The sequence below is a fragment of the Candoia aspera genome, chromosome 3, assembly GCF_035149785.1.
Source record: "Candoia aspera isolate rCanAsp1 chromosome 3, rCanAsp1.hap2, whole genome shotgun sequence".
NCBI lineage: Eukaryota > Metazoa > Chordata > Lepidosauria > Squamata > Boidae > Candoia > Candoia aspera.
In genome coordinates this window covers 80,682,682-80,701,684 of record NC_086155.1, presented here as the reverse complement: position 1 = coordinate 80,701,684, position 19,003 = coordinate 80,682,682, and the positions used below count along the sequence as shown (strand labels likewise).

The 19,003-nt window shown below is 43.1% G+C and overlaps 1 protein-coding gene across 1 annotated transcript in view; it reads left to right on the top strand.

Annotated features, from left to right (window-relative positions):
* The first annotated feature begins 14,403 nt into the window (after positions 1–14,403).
* Positions 14,404–19,003, top strand: part of ODF2L (outer dense fiber of sperm tails 2 like) — a 36,940-nt gene continuing 32,340 nt past the window's right edge. Inside the window, exons 1-3 of the mRNA XM_063299870.1 lie at positions 14,404–14,421; positions 15,779–16,170; positions 16,225–16,321. Coding sequence (XP_063155940.1) covers positions 14,404–14,421; positions 15,779–16,170; positions 16,225–16,321 — 507 coding nt within the window. The remainder of the gene's footprint in view (positions 14,422–15,778; positions 16,171–16,224; positions 16,322–19,003) is intronic.

The following is a 19,003-nucleotide window of genomic DNA, read 5'->3' as shown; positions in this document are numbered from 1 at the left end:
ACTGAGCATGTAATATAGTTGTTGTTTATTTGTTTAGTCGCTTCCGACTCTTCGTGACTTCATGGACCAGCCCATGCCAGAGCTTCCTGTCAGTCGTCAACACCCCCAGCTCCCCCAGGGACGAGTCCGTCACCTCTAGAATATCATCCATCCATCTTGCCCTTGGTCGGCCCCTCTTCCTTTTGCCTTCCACTCTCCCTAGCATCAGCATCTTCTCCAGGGTGTCCTGTCTTCTCATGATGTGGCCAAAGTATTTCAGTTTTGCCTTTAATATCATTCCCTCAAGTGAGCAGTCTGGCTTTATTTCCTGGAGGATGGACTGGTTGGATCTTCTTGCAGTCCAAGGCACTCTCAGAATTTTCCTCCAACACCACAGTTCAAAAGCATCGATCTTCCTTCGCTCAGCCTTCCTTATGGTCCAGCTCTCGCAGCCATATGTTACTACAGGGAACACCATTGCTTTAACTATGCGGGCCTTTGTTGTCAGTGTGATGTCTCTGCTCTTAACTATTTTATCGAGATTTGTCATTGCTCTTCTTCCAAGGATTAAGCGTCTTCTGATTTCCTGACTGCAGTCAGCATCTGCAGTAATCTTTGCACCTAGGAATACAAAGTCTTTCACTGCTTCTACATTTTCTCCCTCTATTTGCCAGTTATCAATCAAGCTGGTTGCCATAATCTTGGTTTTTTTGAGGTTTAGCTGCAAACCAGCTTTTGCACTTTCTTCTTTCACCTTCATCATAAGGCTCCTCAGTTCCTCTTCACTTTCAGCCATCAAAGTGGTATCATCTGCATATCTGAGATTGTTAATGTTTCTTCCAGAGATTTTAACTCCAGCCTTGGATTCCTCAAGGCCAGCTTGTCGCATGATGTGTTCTGCATACAAGTTGAATAGGTAGGGTGAGAGTATACAGCCCTACCGTACTCCTTTCCCAATCTTAAACCAGTCTGTTGTTCCGTGGTCTGTTCTTACTGTTGCTACTTGGTCGTTATACAGATTCTTCAGGAGGCATACAAGATGACTTGGTATCCCCATAACACTAAGAACTTGCCACAATTTGTTATGGTCCACACAGTCAAAGGCTTTAGAATAGTCAATAAAACAGAAATAGATGTTTTTCTGAAACTCCCTGGCTTTTTCCATTATCCAGCGGATATTGGCAATTTGGTCTCTAGTTCCTCTGCCTTTTCTAAACCCAGCTTGTACGTCTGGCAATTCTCGCTCCATGAACTGCTGAAGTCTACCTTGCAGAATCTTGAGCATTACCTTACTGGCATGTGAAATGAGTGCCACTGTTCGATAGTTTGAACATTCTTTAGTGTTTCCCTTTTTTGGTATGGGGATATAAGTTGATTTTTTCCAGTCTGATGGCCATTCTTGTGTTTTCCAAATTTGCTGGCATATAGCATGCATTACCTTGACAGCATCATCTTGCAAGATTTTGAACAGTTCAGCTGGGATGCCGTCGTCTCCTGTTGCCTTGTTATTAGCAATGCTTCTTAAGGCCCACTCAACCTCACTCTTCAGGATGTCTGGCTCTAGCTCACCGACCACACTGTCAAAGCTATCCCCGATATTGTTATCCTTCCTATACAGGTTTTCTGTATATTCTTGCCACCTTTTCTTGATCTCTTCTTCTTCTGTTAGGTCCTTGCCATCTTTGTTTTTGATCATACCCATTTTTGCCTGGAATTTACCTCCAATGTTTCTAATTTTCTGGAAGAGGTCTCTTGTCCTTCCTATTCTATTGTCTTCTTCCACTTCCGCGCATTGCTTGTTTAAAAATAATTCCTTATCTCTTCTGGCTAACCTCTGGAATTTTGCATTTAATTGGGCATATCTCCCCCTATCACTGTTGCCTTTTGCTGTCCTTCTTTCTTGGGCTACTTCTAGTGTCTCAGCAGACAGCCATTTTGCCTTCTTGGTTTTCTCTTTCTTTGGGATGTATTTTGTTGCCGCCTCCTGAACAATGCTGCCAACTTCTGTCCAGAGTTCTTCCGGGACCCTATCTACTAAGTCCAGTCCCTTAAATCTATTCTTCACCTCCACTGCATATTCCTTAGGAATATTAGTGAGCTCATATCTAGATGATCTGTGGGTCTTCCCTAATCTCTTTAGTCTGATCCTAAATTGTGCAAGAAGAAGTTCGTGATCTGAACTACAGTCAGCTCCAGGCCTTGTTTTTACCGACTGTACAGATGTCCGCCACCTTTGGCTGCAAAGGATGTAATCAATCTGATTTCGGTGTTGTCCATCTGGTGAAGTCCATGTATAAAGCCGTCTCTTAGGTTGTTGGAAGAGAGTGTTTGTTATGCAGAGTGAATTGTCTTGGCAAAATTCTATCAGCCTGTGTCCTGCTTCGTTTTGTTCTCCCAGGCCATACTTACCTGTAATTCGAGGTGTCATTTGACTGCCCACCTTAGCATTCCAGTCTCCTGTGATGAAAATAACATCTCTTTTAGGCGTGTTGTCCAGTAGGTGCTGCAGATCCTCATAGAACTGCTCTACTTCAGCTTCTTCAGCATTTGTGGTTGGGGCGTATATTTGGATCACTGTGATGTTAGATGGCTTGCCCTGAATTCGAATTGAGATCATTCTGTCGTTTTTTGGGTTGTATCCAAGCACTGCTTTAGCCACTTTACTATTAATTATGAAGGCTACTCCATTTCTTCTGTGGTCCTCTTGTCCACAGTAGTAGATCTGGTGGTCATTTGATGTGAAGTGGCCCATTCCAGTCCATTTCAGTTCACTGACGCCCAGAATGTCTATCTTTAATCTTGACATCTCACCAATAACCACATCCAATTTGCCCTGGCTCATAGATCTTACATTCCAGGTTCCGATGGTGTGTTGATCCTTAGAACATCGGATTCGCCGTTCACCACCAGCACCGTCGGCCGCTAGCCGTCCTTTCGGCTTTGAGCTAGCTGCGTCATCACGTCTGGGGCTAGTTGAGCTCATCCTCTGTTCCTCCCCAGTAGCATTTTGACCATCTTCTGACCTGGGGGTCTCATCTTCCGATGGTATACCGACATATCTCTGGTTGTACTGATCCATTTAGTTTTCACGGCAAGAATACTGAGGTGGGTTGCCATTACCTTCCCCAGGGATCGCATTTAGTCTGACCTCTCTGTCATGACCTTCCCGTCTTGGGTGGCCCTTCACGGTTTAGCTCATGGCATCATTGAGGTGCTCAAGCTCCAGCACCACGACAAGGTAACGATCCTTTGCTGAAGAACTGGCAAATAGAGGGAGAAAATGTAGAAGCAGTGAAAGACTTTGTATTCCTAGGTGCAAAGATTACTGCAGATGCTGACTGCAGTCAGGAAATCAGAAGACGCTTAATCCTTGGGAGAAGAGCAATGACAAATCTCGATAAAATAGTCAAGAGCAGAGACATCACACTGACAACAAAGGCCCGCATAGTTAAAGCAATGGTGTTCCCCGTAGTAACATATGGCTGCCAGACCTGGACCATAAGGAAGGCTGAGAGAAGGAAGATAGATGCTTTTGAACTGTGGTGTTGGAGGAAAATTCTGAGAGTGCCTTGGACTGCCAGAAGATCAAACCAGTCCATCCTCCAGGAAATTAAGCCAGACTGCTCACTTGAGGGAACGATATTAAAGGCCAAACTGAAATACTTTGGCCACATAATGAGAAGACAGGACAGCCTGGAGAAGATGTTGATGCTAGGGAGAGTGGAAGGCAAAAGGAAGAGGGGTCGACCAAGGGCAAGGTGGATGGATGATATTCTAGAGGTGACGGACTCGTCCCTGGGGGAGCTGGGGGTGTTGACGACCGACAGGAAGCTCTGGCGTGGGCTGGTCCATGAAGTCACGAAGAGTCGGAAGCGACTAAACGAATAAACAACAACAATTTGCCAGTTATCAATCAAGCTGGTTGCCATAATCTTGGTTTTTTTGAGGTTTAGCTGCAAACCAGCTTTTGCACTTTCTTCTTTCACCTTCATCATAAGGCTCCTCAGTTCCTCTTCACTTTCAGCCATCAAAGTGGTATCATCTGCATATCTGAGATTGTTAATGTTTCTTCCAGAGATTTTAACTCCAGCCTTGGATTCCTCAAGCCCAGCATGTCGCATGATGTGTTCTGCATACAAGTTGAATAGGTAGGGTGAGAGTATACAGCCCTGCCATACTCCTTTCCCAATCTTAAACCAGTCCGTTGTTCCGTGGTCTGTTCTTACTGTCGCTACCTGGTCGTTATACAGATTCTTCAGGAGGCATACAAGATGACTTGGTATCCCCATACCACTAAGACCTTGCCACAATTTGTTATGGTCCACACAGTCAAAGGCTTTAGAATAGTCAATAAAACAGAAATAGATGTTTTTCTGAAACTCCCTGGCTTTTTCCATTATCCAGCGGATATTGGCAATTTGGTTCCTAGTTCCTCTGCCTTTTCTAAACCCAGCTTGTACATCTGGCAATTCTCGCTCCATGAACTGCTGAAGTCTACCTTGCAGGATCTTGAGCATTACCTTACTGGCATGTGAAATGAGTGCCACTGTTTGATAGTTTGAACATTCTTTAGTGTTCCCCTTTTTTGGTATGGGGATATAAGTTGATTTTTTCCAATCTGATGGCCAATCTTGTGTTTTCCAAATTTGCTGGCATATAGCATGCATTACCTTGACAGCATCATCTCGCAAGATTTTGAACAGTTCAGCTGGGATGCCGTCGTCTCCTGCTGCCTTGTTATTAGCAATGCTTCTTAAGGCCCACTCAACCTCACTCTTCAGGATGTCTGGCTCTAGCTCACTGACCACACCATCAAAGCTATCCCCGATATTGTTATCCTTCCTATACAGGTCTTCCGTATATTCTTGCCACCTTTTCTTGATCTCTTCTTCTTCTGTTAGGTCCTTGCCATCTTTGTTTTTGATCATACCCATTTTGGCCTGGAATTTACCTCCAATGTTTCTAATTTTCTGGAAGAGGTCTCTTGTCCTTCCTATTCTATTGTCTTCTTCCACTTCCGTGCATTGCTTGTTTAAAAATAATTCCTTATCTCTTCTGGCTAACCTCTGGAATTTTGCATTTAATTGGGCATATCTCCCCCTATCACTGTTGCCTTTTGCTGTCCTTCTTTCTTGGGCTACTTCTAGTGTCTCAGCAGACAGCCATTTTGCCTTCTTGGTTTTCTTTTTCTTTGGGATGTATTTTGTTGCCGCCTCCTGAACAATGCTGCGAACTTCTGTCCAGAGTTCTTCCGGGACCCTATCTACTAAGTCCAGTCCCTTAAATCGATTCTTTACCTCCACTGCATATTCCTGAGGGATATTAGTGAGCTCATATCTAGCTGATCTGTGGGTCTTCCCTAATCTCTTTAGTCTGATCCTAAATTGTGCAAGAAGAAGTTTGTGATCAGAACTACAGTCAGCTCCAGGTCTTGTTTTTACCGACTGTATAGATGTCCGCCACCTTTGGCTGCAAAGGATGTAGTCAATCTGATTTTGGTGTTGTCCATCTGGGGAAGTCCATGTATAAAGCCGTCTCTTAGGTTGTTGGAAGAGAGTGTTTGTTATGCAGAGTGAATTGTCTTGGCAAAATTCTATCAGCCTGTGTCCTGCTTCGTTTTGTTCTCCCAGGCCATACTTACCTGTAATTCCAGGTGTCATTTGACTGCCCACCTTAGCATTCCAGTCTCCTGTGATGAAAATAACATCTCTTTTAGGCGTGTCGTCCAGTAGGTGCTGCAGATCCTCATAGAACTGCTCTACTTCAGCTTCTTCAGCATTTGTGGTTGGGGCGTATATTTGGATCACTGTGATGTTAAATGGCTTGCCCTGAATTCGAATTGAGATCATTCTGTCGTTTTTTGGATTGTATCCAAGCACTGCTTTAGCCACTTTACTATTAATTATGAAGGCTACTCCATTTCTTCTGTGGTCCTCTTGTCCACAGTAGTAGATCTGGTGGTCATTTGATGTGAAGTGGCCCATTCCAGTCCATTTCAGTTCACTGACGCCCAGAATGTCTACCTTTAATCTTGACATCTCACCAATAACCACATCCAATTTGCCCTGGCTCATAGATCTTACATTCCAGGTTCCAATGGTGTGTTGATCCTTAGAACATCGGATTCGCCGTTCACCACCAGCACCGTCGGCCGCTAGCCGTCCTTTCGGCTTTGAGCTAGCTGCGTCATCACGTCTGGGGCTAGTTGAACTCCTCCTCTGTTCCTCCCCAGTAGCATTTTGACCATCTTCCGACCTGGGGGTCTCATCTTCCGATGGTATACCGACATATCTCTGGTTGTCCCGATCCATTTAGTTTTCACGGCAAGAATACTGGAGTGGGTTGCCATTACCTTCCCCAGGGATCGCATTTAGTCTGACTTCTCTGTCATGACCTTCCCGTCTTGGGTGGCCCTTCACGATTTAGCTCATGGCATCATTGAGGTGCTCAAGCTCCAGCACCACGACAAGGTAACGATCCTTTGCTGAAGATGTAATATAGTAAAACAAAAAAAAATTGGAAGTGCAGTTCCAGGGTTACAGTGCTGGATTGAAAATTGAAAATATGTGTTCATTTACTTAAAGTAAAGGTAAAGGTTTCCCTTGACATTAAGTCCAGTCGTGTCTGACCCTAGGGGGCGGTACTCCTCTCCGTTTCAAAGCCGAAGAGCCGGCGTTTGTCCGTAGACACTTCCGTGGTCATGTGGCCGGCATGACTACACAGAATGCCGTTACCTGCCCGCCGAAGCGGTACCTATTAATCTACTCACATTTGCATGTTTTCAAACTGCTAAGTTGGCAGGAACTGGGACTAGCAACGGGAGCTCACCCCGTCACGCGGATTCGAACCGCCGACCTTCCGATCGGCAAGCTCAGCAGCTCAGCGGTTTAACCCACAGCGCCACCGCATCCCTCGTTCATTTACTTACTACAGCTCTTTACTGGTCTAATAGAAAAACTGGTCAATAGTTTTCTGTGTGGTCACAGTTTAACAATATGATTCTCACCCCCGTGTTTAATGTAATAGGTTTCATTGTTGTTGTTGTAGTTGTTGTTGTCTTTGTGTTTTTTAGTGTTTTTTTTTCTTCTTTTCTTCTTTTTATATATTAAAGCAATAACAAAATTAAAAATGAGGAATTAGCAGGGACTTTATAAAACAAGTGACAGAGGATGTTTTATGTGTTTTTTTCATGGGAATATGCAAAACCATTCTGGGAAAGCTCCATTCCTCAGACTATGCTGTTCTTGGTGGGGTTTTTTGTTTGTCTGTTTTAGAAGTCACTCCCAAACCAGAAGTGGTTCATGATGTTTTGTCCAGAAATAAGCTTTTAGTCTGAAATATCAAGCCTGCAAGACTGTGAGCTGCTTCACAGCATTAACTAAATTACCACCCCAGAACCTCTCAGCTGGCATGGACAAGTAGGATTTACACATTCCTGGTCCTTCCTAAAGGGCTGTAGAACTATATATAGTGTTTCAGAATGATTGCTGTAATATTTAAAGCCAAAGCAATTGTTTGCTTACCTAATGGATATTAGGGACTGTTCATGAATGGCCAAGAAAGGGTGTGTTATCAAATCACTTTCTGAATGAAATTAATTGGAATAGGTGCTGACAATAACTTGATAAATAAGTAATCAACCAGACTGGCCTTTCCAAATGAGAAAAATTCTTCTTCCTAAAAATGTTTGCTTTATCAGTAACTGATTTTCCATTTGGCTGGTGTACTTAGTCTCACATAAATCTCCCTGTTGTTCAATTATTTAACATTTCCTAACTTTTCCTTGTATAAAATTGGGCCACCCTCAACAATGACAATTTAGTCACTACATGAAATCTATGCAGCCCCACAGTGTGCCATAAATGAGATGCAAGACAAGAAAGGTTAAAGTGGTTAACTGCAAGATGCAGGAAATTGAATCCTCTGAAAATGAAGAATTGGGGAAAAGGCAAGGAATCCTTTTATTGCTTATAAGATATGTGGGCACCTGGTTATAGTTTAACTAGCCCAGTTCTAAAGGTCATGTAATGAGAGAAGGGGAAGAATGCGGGAAAGGAAGCTAATTTGGGTGATAAGGAAGAAAACTACCTCAGAATCAATATAAGATCCCAGCTTTGGGTGTGGTAAAGAGGAGGAGAGCAAAAAGGAAAGAAGGAAGAGTTTTTGAAACTAGCAGGACATGATATTCTGCCTTCTAATGGCAGAAAGACTATTCATGAGCATGAGGTGGAGGGGACAAGGAATGAGGTTTCATGTAAAGAATATCAGAGCAATTCTTCAATAACCACAAATAATAATTAGAGCAATACATACTAAAATCTCAGTTAAGGACATAATTTGGGAGGAGTCACTTTGTAATCAGAAAAAAAAACCTATATATGGTTTTGTTATATTAGATACTTGACCAATATTATTCTAGCTTTGATAGTAAGAATGGAAAAAAATATTATTATTATTTTATTTTCTATCCCGCCTTTATTATTTTTAAAAATAAGGCAGCGAACATACCTAATACTCTTTCCTCTTATTTTCCCCACAACAACAACCCTGTGAGGTGAGTTGGGCTGAGAGGGAGTGACTGGCCCAAGGTCACCCAGCCGGCCTCCATGTCTAAGGCGGGACTAGAACTCTCATTCTCCTGGTTTCTAGCTCAGCACCTTAACCACTAGACCAAACTGGCTAAAATAGATGAGGTGCCCTGCTGTTTTCTGAAGCTTTCTAGTTCATATTGAAAGGACTGCTTGATTCCAGCAAATTCCTGTATAAAATCACTTGCATTCACAAAAAGGACACTATGAATGATAGCATCTCTTAATTCCAAAGGATTTTATCGCACTTTTATTTCATATTTTTCAGTTGCAAAATAAAGGAACAAACAATACATACATACTAGAAAGAGAGGTGCTCAGAAAGAAATCAAGAGAACAGTAACAACAGAGACCACTGTTAGTGATTCTCAGACCTTCTACCTTCACAAACTGTCTCCACATTACTTTGGAATGCACATCTGTGATGGAATTTTTGCAAATTACAAATCTAGACATAGTGTTCATTTGAACAGCCTAGACTATCTCATTTATTAGAAAGTGTTGTTGTTGTTTATTCATTCAGTCGCTTCCGACTCTTCGTGACTTCATGGACCAGCCCACGCCAGAGCTTCCTGTCGGTCGTCAACACCCCCAGCTCCCCCAGGGATGAGTCCGTCACCTCTAGAATACCATCCATCCACCTTGCCCTTGGTCGGCCCCTCTTCCTTTTGCCCTCCACTCTCCCTAGCATCAGCATCTTCTCCAGGGTGTCCTGTCTTCTCATTATGTGGCCAACGTATTTCAGTTTTGCCTTGAATACCATTCCCTCAAGTGAGCAGTCTGGCTTTATTTCCTGGAGGATGGACTGGTTTGATCTTCTTGCAGTCCAAGGCACTCTCAGAATTTTCCTCCAACACCACAGTTGGAGGAAAAAGCATCGATCTTCCTTCTCTCAGCCTTCCTTATGGTCCAGCTCTCGCAGCCATATGTTACTATGGGGAACACCATTGCTTTAACAATGCGGACCTTTGTTGTCAGTGTGATGTCTCTGCTCTTAACTATTTTATCGAGATTTGTCATTGCTCTTCTCCCAAGGATTAAGCGTCTTCTGATTTCCTGACTGCAGTCAGCATCTGCAGTAATCTTCGCACCTAGAAATACAAAGTCTTTCACTGCTTCTACATTTTCTCCCTCTATTTGCCAGTTATCGATCAAGCTGGTTGCCATAATCTTGGTTTTTTTGAGGTTTAGTTGCAAGCCAGCTTTTGCACTTTCTTCTTTCACCTTCATCATAAGGCTCCTCAGTTCCTCTTTGCTTTCAGCCATCAAAGTGGTATCATCTGCATATCTGAGATTGTTAATGTTTCTTCCAGCAATTTTAACTCCAGCCTTGGATTCCTCAAGCCCAGCATGTCGCATGATGTGTTCTGCGTACAAGTTGAATAGGTAGGGTGAGAGTATACAGCCCTGCCGTACTCCTTTCCCAATCTTAAACCAGTCCGTTGTTCCGTGGTCTGTTCTTACTGTTGCTACTTGGTCGTTATACAGATTTTTCAGGAGGCATACAAGATGACTTGGTATCCCCATACCGCTAAGAACTTGCCACAATTTGTTATGGTCCACACAGTCAAAGGCTTTAGAATAGTCAATAAAACAGAAATAGATGTTTTTCTGAAACTCCCTGGCTTTTTCCATTATCCAGCGGATATTGGCAATTTGGTTCCTAGTTCCTCTGCCTTTTCTAAACCCAGCTTGTACATCTGGCAATTCTCGCTCCATGAACTGCTGAAGTCTACCTTGCAGGACCTTGAGCATTACCTTACTGGCATGTGAAATGAGTGCCACTGTTTGATAGTTTGAACATTCTTTAGTGTTTCCCTTTTTTGGTATGGGGATGTAAGTTGATTTTTTCCAATCTGATGGCCATTCCTGTGTTTTCCAAATTTGCTGGCATATAGCATGCATTACCTTGACAGCATCATCTCGCAAGATTTTGAACAGTTCAGCTGGGATGCCGTCGTCTCCTGCTGCCTTGTTATTAGCGATGCTTCTTAAGGCCCATTCAACCTCACTCTTCAGGATGTCTGGCTCTAGCTCACTGACCACACCATCAAAGCTATCCCCGATATTGTTATCCTTCCTATACAGGTCTTCCGTATATTCTTGCCACCTTTTCTTGATCTCTTCTTCTGTTAGGTCCTTGCCATCTTTGTTTTTGATCATACCCATTTTGGCCTGGAATTTACCTCCAATGTTTCTAATTTTCTGGAAGAGGTCTCTTGTCCTTCCTATTCTATTGTCTTCTTCCACTTCCATGCATTGCTTGTTTAAAAATAATTCCTTATCTCTTCTGGCTAACCTCTGGAATTTTGCATTTAATTGGGCATATCTCCCCCTATCACTGTTGCCTTTTGCTGTCCTTCTTTCTTGGGCTACTTCTAGTGTCTCAGCAGACAGCCACTTTGCCTTCTTGGTTTTCTCTTTCTTTGGGATGTATTTTGTTCCCGCCTCCTGGACAATGTTGCGAACTTCTGTCCAGAGTTCTTCCGGGACCCTATCTACTAAGTCCAGTCCCTTAAATCGATTCTTTACCTCCACTGCATATTCCTGAGGGATATTAGTGAGCTCATATCTAGCTGATCTGTGGGTCTTCCCTAATCTCTTTAGTCTGATCCTAAATTGTGCAAGAAGAAGTTTGTGATCAGAACTACAGTCAGCTCCAGGTCTTGTTTTTACTGACTGTATAGATGACCGCCACCTTTGGCTGCAAAGGATGTAGTCAATCTGATTTTGGTGTTGTCCATCTGGGGAAGTCCATGTATAAAGCCGTCTCTTAGGTTGTTGGAAGAGACTGTTCGTTATGCAGAGTGAGTTCTCTTGGCAAAATTCTATCAGCCTATGTCCTGCTTCATTTTGTTCTCCCAGGCCATGCTTACCTGTAATTCCAGGTGTCATTTGACTGCCCACCTTAGCATTCCAGTCTCCCATGATGAAAATAACATCTCTTTTAGGCGTGTTGTCCAGTAGGTGCTGCAGATCCTCATAGAACTGCTCTACTTCAGCTTCTTCAGCATTTGTGGTTGGGGCGTATATTTGGATCACTGTGATGTTAGATGGCTTGCCCTGAATTCGAATTGAGATCATTCTATCGTTTTTTGGATTGTATCCAAGCACTGCTTTAGCCACTTTACTATTAATTATGAAGGCTACTCCATTTCTTCTGTGGTCCTCTTGTCCACAGTAGTAGATCTGGTGGTCATTTGATGTGAAGTGGCCCATTCCAGTCCATTTCAGTTCGCTGATGCCCAAAATGTCTATCTTTATATTAGAAAGTATGCCATTTATATTGATTGATAACTGGCAAATAGAGGGAGAAAATGTAGAAGCAGTGAAAGACTTTGTATTCCTAGGTGTGAAGATTACTGCAGATGCTGACTGCAGTCAGGAAATCAGAAGACGCTTAATCCTTGGGAGAAGAGCAATGACAAATCTCGATAAAATAGTTAAGAGCAGAGACATCACACTGACAACAAAGGCCCGCATAGTTAAAGCAATGGTGTTCCCCATAGTAACATGTGGCTGCGAGAGCTGGACCATAAGGAAGGCTGAGAGAAGGAAGATAGATGCTTTTGAACTGTGGTGTTGGAGGAAAATTCTGAGAGTGCCTTGGACTGCAAGAAGATCAAACCAGTCCATCCTCCAGGAAATAAAGCCAGACTGCTCACTTGAGGGAACGATATTAAAGGCAAAACTGAAATACTTTGGCCACATAATGAGAAGACAGGACATCCTGGAGAAGATGCTGATGCTAGGGAGAGTGGAAGGCAAAAGGAAGAGGGGCCGACCAAAGGCAAGATGGATGGATGATATTCTAGAGGTGACGGACTTGTCCCTGGGGGAGCTGGGGGTGTTGACGACCGACAGGAAGCTCTGGCGTGGGCTGGTCCATGAAGTCATGAAGAGTCGGAAGCGACTAAACGAATAAACAACAACATGCCATTTATATGGGACACGGTGGTGCTGCGGGCTAAACCGATGAGCTGCTGAGCTTGCTGATCGGCAGTTCGAATCCACGTGACGGGGTGAGTTCCCGTTGCTAGTCCCAGCTCCTGCCAACCTAGCAGTTTGAAAACATGCAAATGTGAGTCAATTAATAGGTACCACTTTGGCAGGCAGGTAACGGCGTTCCGTTTAGTCATGCCGGCCACATGACCACGGAAGTGTCTACAGACAAACACCGGCTCTTCAGCTTTGAAACGGAGAGGAGCACTGCCCCCTAGAGTCGGACACGACTGGACTTAATGTCAAGGGAAACCAATGCCATTTATAGAAAAAGATGTTGTATTTGCTCAATTTTATCAGTGAGGCCAATTCCGTAGAGACTGAAAATATAAGTGTAATAACAGGTAGGATTCCTCCCACCCCACCTTCTCTGTCTTATTCCATCCTTGTGGCTTAACACAAAATTTCAGACTTATCTTTTCACAATCATAATCATTTCAAGGAGCTGTCATGGTAAAAGAAATGCATCATAATTAAATAGTACTTGAAGATCAGTCATTATATGGAGAAAAGACATCTGTGAAAATTTACTCTTCTGCCACATTCCTATTTATAAGTCCGCAATAACTTTTAGTAGGGTTCTGGAGGTGGCATAGAAAGTTTGGGAGAATGTAGGCTAGACATCTATGCTCTGAATTGTGAATTATATAAAGAATTTAAAATTTTATTAAGTCAGTAGGTCAATAACAAAAACTAAATTTACTTGTTATGGTTAAAATATCAACACTTAGCATGCCAATCCTAAATAACCTTTTTTTCAGTTAATAGGGAGGCTAGGGAGCCTTTGCACAGATTTGTCTTATGTACCAATTGCACCCTTTTGTGGACTGGGAGGCCCTCCTCACAGTCACTCAAACCTTGGTCACTTCCTGTTTGGATTACTGCAATGTGGTCTACGTGGGACTGCCCTTGAAGACCACCTGGAAGTTACAACTGGTCCAGAACGCAGTGGCACGTGCAGTGTTGGGCATCCATAGGTTCAGCCATATTATGTCCCTGTTGCATGAGCTGCCCTAGGTCCCAGTTTTCTTCCAGGTGCAATTTAAGGTGCTGATCATTACTTTTAAAGCCCTACATGGCATAGGACCAGCTTATCTGCAGGACATCTGTATGTCCCACCAGAGAAGATAGGGTAGGCACACCCCAGGTCCCTTCCCTTAAATATTGACATCTTGTGGGACCTTGGAAGTATGTCTTTTCCATAGTAGTCCCTGCCCTATGGAACACCCTCTCTACTTAGATCTGACAGGCCCCTACCCTTCTATCTTTCCGAAGAGCACTTAAAACCTGGCTCTTCGCCCAGGCATTGGGATAGGGTGAGGCCAGTGGGATGAGAGTGTAGGTGCATCAGAGAAGTGTGGCTGAGGCGCCAGGTTTTTCTGCTTTTATTTTTATTGCTGTTGGTTTTATACTGTCCTATTCTGTCCTATACTGTTTTTATACTGTTTTATTGGTTGTAAGCCACCTAGAGTTTTAAGATGGGCAGCTACATAAATGTTTTAAATAAATAAATATTTAAAAACTGACTTTCTAATTAACTATCTTTTTTTTTGTCTCAGACACCATGAAGTTTTGTGCCCTATTAAAACATCTGGATGCAGGCGTATCTGCCTTATAGATGAAAATGTATAAATGGCACATGTGTTAAGCAATGGAGGAAGTGGTTGGACATTGCTGGAGTTGTTTTTGTATGGCATAGATTAGAGGTACCGTGTGTCTCAAGGAACAGGTGGAATAGGAATCTGCAGCTGAAAACCCAGTAGGAGCAAGCAGGACCTAAGGAGAGATTCGCTGAGTGGACTGGCTGGTGGAAAAGGCTGCAGCTGTTGGAGGTATGGATAACCTGACAAAGGTGCTGGAATCCAAGAAGCCAGAAAAGAGTTACTTTTCTCTCTTCCTGCCCCCCCCCCCAAGTTATGTGTGACCCAGAAGTGAAAATATTGCAAGAAACTACATGAGCCAGGGAGGCAGGGAGGGAATGAAACAGATGAGAGACTCTGGAAAACTCCATTTAGAATTGTCTTTATAGTATAGAACTGTATATGTATAGTTTGTTAAGCAGAGGCCACTTTATCTGTTGGAAGTACTGTATACACAAATTATTTACCCCAAAAGCATCACAACAATTAATACTAATTAATAATTAGTATTTAATAATTAGAAAGGAACAGCATTTCAGTGTGTGGGAGCTGCTGTCCCTTTTTCCCACCCTCCAACATGGAGTTTAATCTTCATATTGCATATGACTGAAACTGAGACTCCCAAAACAGACTGCCTTTCCTTGTGTAGCGCTGAATAAGTAAAAAGTCTCTTAAAAAGAGAGATTATTGAGACTTTTAACTCATGTAAATATAGCCATAAATAACTGATAACCATAACTGTTACTGCTGAATGCCAGGCCTGTCTGTAATAAGACAACGTCCATTCATGACTTAATGGTGGGTGAGTATTATTGAAACCTGGTTAAGTAAGGGTCAGGATGTCCCCCTTTCAGAAGTTTTTCCAGCCAGGTTTTGGGTCCTGCTTCAGCCTCAACACTAAGGCCAGGGAGGTGTTGTGGCATTGATCTATCATGAAATCTTGCCTGTGACTTCAAGGTAGATCAAACCAAGAATCCAAAGTCAGGTAGATCAGGACTACTTTTATTATAAAGCTTGCCAGTTTGAATGCACTTCCCCCCTCATTCCCTTTATCTTTGTGAGAACTAGGGAAGGTCTTACATCCCTGCCCCAGACTCAGTTCTTTTATCTCTCCTTTGTCTTGGTAGTGGCTCTTCCTCCTTTGTCCTCTACAGTGACCAGGGTCTCTGTTCCTCAAGGTATGAGTCTCTGTGTATGAAGTTGGGCCATAGAGACAAATTATGGGTCCTTTTAGTTTACTGGCCACCCTGCTGCCCATTCGGGTCCCTCCCTGGTCTTCTTGACCTGTTGCCAGCCTGGTGGTTTGGGCTGATATCCTTGTGTTTTTGAATTGTACTTTATTGCTCTTGTTTAATGTGTTGTTTTATCTTATAAATAAGATAAGTGGTTGAGAATCTGATTATATTGCAGTATGGTAGAAATCTAATAAAGAAATAAACAATCAGATATTCATAATAGAATGAAGTGCAGAGACATTCAATTTCTAGTGTCCTATTTTATCAGAAGAGATAACTACTATTCTCAGTGTTAATGGAAAATGAGGTCTCATTTATTTTCTCATTATGAAAGTATCATAGCCCAGTCTTACGTAAAAAGCATTTTGATGTGAGTGAAACAGCCCTCCTCCAAACGGAGGAGAACGTGAACGATCCATTTTGGAACCTAGAAACGTCTCGAGGAATTCGGGCAACAAGCGTGCCAGTGAACTACGTTCCGGAGTCCCACGGTGATGTCACCCGCCCCCTCCCCTACCTGAAGCAGCTGAAGGAGGACGCGGACCATCCGGGCTTTCCCAGGTCAGCCAAACTAAGGGCGGACGTGGGCTGCGGCAGAAAGGCAGCATCACTGCGCTGCTCCATCCCGAGAAGCCCGCCGCATCTCGACTGGAGACCTGCTGTCTTCTGGTCGCAGCTGCCAGCATCTAACTGGTCTGGGGAGGAAGAAGAGCACGCGGCACGAAGGTGGCAGTTTTATAGATTGCAAAAATGGGGCGAAGCGTCTCTGGATTGCTAAAGGAATGTATTAACGGGCTTCATCATCACCTCTCGCTCTTTCCTTGGAGAGGCGACGTTTGGAAGGTTCCATGGCAAATGGCAAGTCGTGCACTTAACGGTGAGTTATATATTTCAAGCATTTGTATTTCATTCCCCCTTGCGCCAAAAAGCTCCTTGCGTGGCTCACAGGTGAATAAAAAGAAACAAAAGCAGATTGCGGTGATGTATAATTGCAGCTGCTATTCCATGCGCGCTAATTTGGGAGTAAAATCCTGTAAACACGGGATTTGATGTGTCCTGGTTCGCTCTTCATGGCGGCAATCCTGATATTTATCTAGCCGCATTGAACTTAATCGAGTTTACTTCTGAATAAATGCGTAAGTAAATAAATAAATGCATTTGTTTCTTATGGAATTTAAAAAAACTGTGTATATTAGTCAGGGAGCCTGTTTAGTGGGATTAGCTGTGTTTTATAGCTACTGTAGAAACCTCAGCAATGTTTCACGTTGTTCTCTAATGCAGTTTTCAGCGCCATCCATGTTTCTGAAGAGCATTGCGTCACCGAAGGCTCATCTAATGCCTAAAGCTGATTCGCTTTTTCTTTTTCTTCATCCTGGTGGAGCAATCCAGCCTTACGTGGTTTCCGCTGGGACAGAAACTGAGCTCCGTTTCGGTCTGAGGTTGAGTCCGGGCCGGGGAATAGCAGCGACTACGGAGCCACCGGGCACGCTCTATTCATGTTAGGCCGGTTGCTTGTTTCTACACGGCTCATTCCTGAATTTTCGAAATCAAAATATTGTTTCCTCCTCCTCCCTGTAGATTTTATCGAAAGAAAAAGAAAAGTGGTGCATCTGTATGGGTGGGCAGGAACAAGGAGCCCATCGCTAAGAGCGCGTCCAGTAAGGGCAAGGCAGGGCTTCCATCGCCGCTCCTGAGCATGCCCGGAGGTGAGAGGAGCATGCTCGACGATTCCAGGCAGGCCTCCTGGGGTTGTTGCCAGGGTGAGAAGGAAGCGGGGCTCAGTTTTCCCGCCCGAGACCGCGGCGGCGAGGTCTAGGCGGCGGCAGCGGCGGCAATGGAAAGCAATGGGGTAATGTCTTGAACTGGGTCGGGGGAGAAGGTTGGGTCATGGCCAAAGCTGGAGACTGATGGTCTGTGACACGTTAGAGTTGATTTTTGGTGATAGAAAGCTCCTGGGGCTCAAACCTCCCTGCAGTCATATTCTCTGCCTAGCCCCTCCCGAAAGAGCTTGCATGTTTCTATACGATGGTTACACGATTGCTCAGTATTGACGGCAATGAAGACTGCCTAGGCACAAAACCAATTTGCAGTCTAAAAAACAGTATGCCTCTAAGCATGTCTAGAGTGCCTTTCCTTTGCCATTGAGCGTCATCTTCCATTCCCCTTTTCCAGAGATATGAGAGCCCCTTTTCACGGTCGCAATCCAGGAAGTCCCTTTATCCCTCTAGTAATTATTGCTTATTAGTATGAAGCCTGTTAAAGGTGGGATTCAGGTGAAGGGATTTTTAGCTCATTCAGTTCTGGGTAGGAATATTTTTTGCTTATAATCCTGCTAGAAGCCTGTGAGGAATGTAATATGGAAAGCTTTTAGTATTGTGTGCTGTTTCCAGATTATAATCTGAACTGGGGGCAAATTGTGAGTAAAAAGATTCAGACCTGCAATAGATAAAATATTTTGGAGTATGTGTAGAATATATTTTCCTCACTACAGATATTAATTTCAGTTTTCTTTCAGAATATCAGAAACAAAAAATACAACTTCCAAATTATTTGCTTTTTGATATATACCTGTTTTTATATTGTTTTTATATTCTTGACCTCCTGGCATGTTTATGAAGAGAAATTGCAATGTAAAAATAAGTTCTGAGTCCTATGAATAGTTACAAATTAACAATGGGGTGTATATGTGTGTGTGGGTTGTGTGGTGCACCTCTCAATTTATTAAGGATACTATCATATTTCAGGACGGATTTCCAAACTAAGAACTACTGGAACTGAATAAAATATACTGTAAATGGTCATAGAATTCTAATATAAGGGACATGATTATAGCATAGGATCCAGAAAGTCTGTTGCAAATATATTTCTGCTCTGGAAAGGAGGAGAGTCTTGGATTAGGACAGGCCCAAGACACTGCTGCTAAATTAAACAAGAAGATGGCGCCCTCTTCAGTGCATCACCCAGGTAGTTGAATCTAGAGTCATGAAGGCAGCAGCATCTTCTACTGTGTGTGAAGGCAGTGGGCTAATTCAGATGGTGCTGACGTTTTCCATCTTCTAGCATCCACTATCTGAGATAGCCATCCCATCATGACTAACCCCATTGTGTATGTCTTCACACTTTTTACAACTGTAGGGTCCTTTTCATCATCTGAATTTTAAGGAAGTGCAGTTGGGTGCAGCAGGAAAGAAAGCTCTTTGGTGTGAGAGAGTTCTCATAATTCTATGGAATCTACTCTTTGTATTCTGTGATTATAGGCAGTGCCATAGGAAAAGTGAAGGGAGAAGTGCCATCTGTTAAGAAGTTCCCCTCTGCAGGGTTATGACTATAGATACTTTGCTTGCCCATCTTTTTCACTTTCTCTTATTTGTAATTGGTCTTTAATTTTGTTTGTAAGATGTTCTTAGTTATTGTGGTTACTTACCTTTGTAAGCCACTGAGAATTTTTAAAATTGTGGTGGGATATAAATCTGATTAATAAATAAATACAAATAAATAATTTCTATAGTAATTCTGTATCCAACAATAGGAATACCTCTGCCACTTAATATCCCTCTCT